This window comes from Neolamprologus brichardi, chromosome 11 (genome assembly GCF_056152115.1).
Source record: "Neolamprologus brichardi isolate AB-2024 chromosome 11, ASM5615211v1, whole genome shotgun sequence".
Lineage (NCBI taxonomy): Eukaryota > Metazoa > Chordata > Actinopteri > Cichliformes > Cichlidae > Neolamprologus > Neolamprologus brichardi.
In genome coordinates, this window is record NC_142114.1 from 13,512,464 (window position 1) to 13,516,011 (window position 3,548).

Below are 3,548 nucleotides of genomic sequence, written 5' to 3' on the forward strand. Positions count from 1 at the left end.
TTACCTTCCTTCCGCTGTCTTTTATTATGGAGGGGGCGGTGGGGTGGATGAGGGAGGGGAGGTGGGAGGGTGGCGGTGGGGGAGTGGAGAGCTGTCTGAGGCGCTCTATTGATGACCTCACGGTAGTATGTGGCAGTGCGACGGGACGAAGCCGCTGATTGGTCGCCCGTGTCACAGCGGCACTTCAAAGCCGGAGAGGAGCCTACAATTGTGGAAGAATGGGCGGAACACATCATTGTATTGCACACCTCTAAAAAAACAGTGCTCTGATTCATAAATATAAAAAGATCCTCTGAGGAGGGCTGTGTTTTTGTGTGATGGCAACTTCACTTCTAGGGGTGAGTCTAAAGGACTTTCTTACTGGTTTAATTAGTTCTTGTCATTGTCCTGCGGAGGGGGATTAAACTTACAGCGGTCGCAAAGTAGCAGCAAAGCCAGTGCGTTGGTTATATTTCCAGCAAGCGGTTTGTATGATAAAGACGAGGCTCTGTAAACTGCATATAGGCTGAGTTTGGCGGTCACCGGCGCTCAAAACACGCATGTTTTCCCTGCTGTCCCGTTTGGCATGCATTTGTAAGCGCCGTCTGACGCATTTCACTTGTCTACTTTCTGTTCATCCAGGTAGGAAATCAAGATAATCTTCTCTGTTGATTACAAAAACTTAAACAAAAATACAGCTTATTAGTCGTCTGCTAAAAAACAGGGAAACTGTCTCTACTTGAACGCTATTTCCCGATCCGAAAAGAATGCATTAAAATGCCTGTAATTAATCTGTTTAACTTGTAAGTCGCTTACATATTTTCTTGTCCTTTCAGGAGGAGCCGAGGTTAGGATCGACTCCTTTAGCCATGTTAGCTGCAACATGTAACAAAATAGGGAGTCCGAGCCCTTCACCGTCGACAATTTCGGATAACTCCTCGTCATTTGGAAAAGGTTTCCACCCGTGGAAAAGAGCCGCTGCGAGTAGCTGCAGTCTCGGATCCGGCCTGCCCGGTTTCGGGGTATCGCGTAATGGATCTGGCATCTCGGACTCTTTTGGCACCAACAGCTCCACCGGATCCAGTGCCTTTTCCCTCACGTCCGGTACCTCGTCTAGTTCACACTTTGGAAACGATTATTCGGTTTTCCAAGCATCCGTGTCGAGCAGCTCTCAAGAGTCCAGCCACCAGCCGGTCTTCATCTCAAAAGTGCACACCTCAGTGGACAGTTTGCAGGGCATCTATCCGAGGATGAGCGTTGCGCATCCTTACGAGTCCTGGTTCAAATCGTCTCATCCCGGGATCCCCACGGGAGACGTTGGTACCACCGGAGCCTCTGCATGGTGGGATGTGGGAGCGGGATGGATTGACGTTCAGAACCCTAATGGAGCAGCAATACAGACGTCCTTACATTCCGGTGGACTCCAGACCTCCTTGCACTCTCCCCTGGGCGGATATAACTCTGATTACTCGAGTTTAAGTCACTCTGCTTTCAGTACAAGTCCATCTCCACACCTGTTGACAACCGGCCAACACCTGATGGACGGTTTCAAGCCGGTGTTATCCTCTTATCCCGACACAAGCCCCTCTCCTTTAACCGGGGCAGGAGGGACTATGCTCTCCGGGGGTCCACCTGCGTCTTTAGCGGGGTCTCCGAGGTCATCTGCCCGGCGGTACTCGGGAAGAGCCACCTGCGACTGTCCAAACTGCCAGGAGGCGGAGAGACTGGGACCGGCGGGCGCCAGCCTCCGGAGGAAAGGTCTCCACAGCTGTCACATTCCAGGCTGTGGGAAGGTTTACGGGAAAACCTCGCACCTAAAGGCGCATTTGAGGTGGCACACAGGCGAGAGGCCGTTTGTGTGCAACTGGCTCTTTTGCGGAAAAAGGTTCACTCGCTCCGACGAGCTCCAGCGACATTTACGCACACACACAGGGGAGAAGCGATTCGCTTGTCCGGTGTGCAACAAGAGATTTATGCGTAGCGATCACCTGAGTAAACACGTAAAAACTCACAGCGCCGGAGGATCTGCCGGCTCTGGCTCCGGGGGCAGCGGAGGGAAGAGGGGGAGTGATACCGACAGCGAGCACAGTGCACCGGGAAGCCCTCCATGCCATTCCCCAGACCTGTTGCACCCACCTGAGTCGGCCCAGGGAGTAGGCATGAACGGGCTCTAAAAAACTCCCCCAGTGAAGTGAAAACTGTAAAACAGCAAAGTGTCGTGATGGAATTGTCCGAGAGGACATGAAAGTGGACATACTTTGGTGCATCATCATTGTCATTTAATGAGAAAATCGGCCTCTATGTTTCTTTGACTCTTTCCGAGTGCTTAAGACGTCCAATTGAATAATTTCATAGCCGTGCCATCAGAAACTTCTCATCTGCGGTGTAAAAGTGTAGTCAAGTCCTTGTGTGACACACTGGGGAGGGCACGAGCAAAACGTTTTATTTTTCTTACTGTTTTTCTTTTGCAGCCCGATCCTGAATACGCCTGATGTTTTATTTGTCCGGTATAAAACGCGAAAGACAGAAAACACTGCTGTCAAAATTGTAGGGCCTGAAAAAGTTGAGCAACTGCTATCATGCATATTGTTGAAAACCAAACACTGGCACTTTATTATCGAGCAGGGGAAACTGTTGCTGTCAATGTGGATGGACTGCTCGATAGGAACAAATACCTGTAGAGTATGGCGGTGAGACACGGGAGTGATGATCCCATTAAATAAAGTGATAAAGGAAGAGCAGATATATATATATATATATATCACTGCTATTCTCTTCGCAGCCTACACTATGTGCGCCAACTTTATCACTAGGCCTGTTGAGGTTACTTAGACTTCGCTGCAAAATGTGTTGTATATAATTACAAATGTAGGTTAGAATAATTACAGCCCAGTGTAAAGGTGAGCAATGTATTTGTCCAGGAGACGATTTTGTATAGGTATTTCTAGCTGTATATGGACTCTAGTAAATATTTGAAAATATACGGAAATGTACTTGGATTTTCTTTGACATGATATGAAATGTATTGTGGGGAGTTATATTTAACCACGACTTTTTCTTGTATTTAGGGATCTATCATTAGGCGCACTTCGAATTTATTTGTAAAGTTTTGAAATCATTTACTGTTTACCCACTCGTTTAATTTAAGTAAGCATGTTGTAAAGTGATTTTAATTTTACAATGATATTTTTTTCTTTCTCTCTCTCTCTCTCTTTCTCTCTCTCTCCTTCTCTCTCTTACTCCGAGAATGGCTTTTTATGTGAGCCACTCAATAAAGTCAGTATGAAATCAGAAGCACCTGATCGACTCAGTTTGTCGGATTGCTGAGTCATTAAAAAAAAAGTAAACGCCTAAAAGAAACTCATAAATTACACTTTGCCTTCATGTTACATTACAAGTCCGTGTGTTTGCTATTAATGTGAAAAACTGTAGAGTTTCATGGTCTCCGTAACGGCCTCCAGCAACACCAGGCCTTGCTCACATCTTAATTTAAATTTCAATAATAAAATGTAACAATTATTTAGAAACGGGGAGAAAATTCAGTGTTGTTTAAAAAAAATATATATTTA

The 3,548-nt window shown here is 46.4% G+C and overlaps 1 protein-coding gene across 2 annotated transcripts; it reads left to right on the top strand.

Moving 5' to 3' along the window:
* Nucleotides 1-224: 224 nt before the first annotated feature.
* Nucleotides 225-3,548, top strand: sp8b (sp8 transcription factor b). 2 transcript variants are annotated; one of them, XM_006801423.3, is made up of 2 exons: nt 225-338; nt 816-3,548. In XM_006801423.3, exons 1-2 carry the CDS (start codon nt 318-320, stop codon nt 2,151-2,153), a joined length of 1,359 nt encoding a protein of 452 aa, XP_006801486.1. In that variant the 5' UTR covers nt 225-317; the 3' UTR covers nt 2,154-3,548. The 2 variants fall into 2 exon arrangements, with proteins under 2 accessions (XP_006801486.1, XP_035768211.1); XM_035912318.2 differs by lacking the exon at nt 225-338 and adding an exon at nt 347-621.

Coding starts and splice junctions, on each gene's coding strand:
- sp8b (XM_006801423.3), top strand. CDS start 318: ATGGCAACTTCACTTCTAGGG. Junction 339..815: donor TGGCAACTTCACTTCTAGGG/GTGAGTCTAAAG, acceptor TTGTCCTTTCAG/GAGGAGCCGAGGTTAGGATC.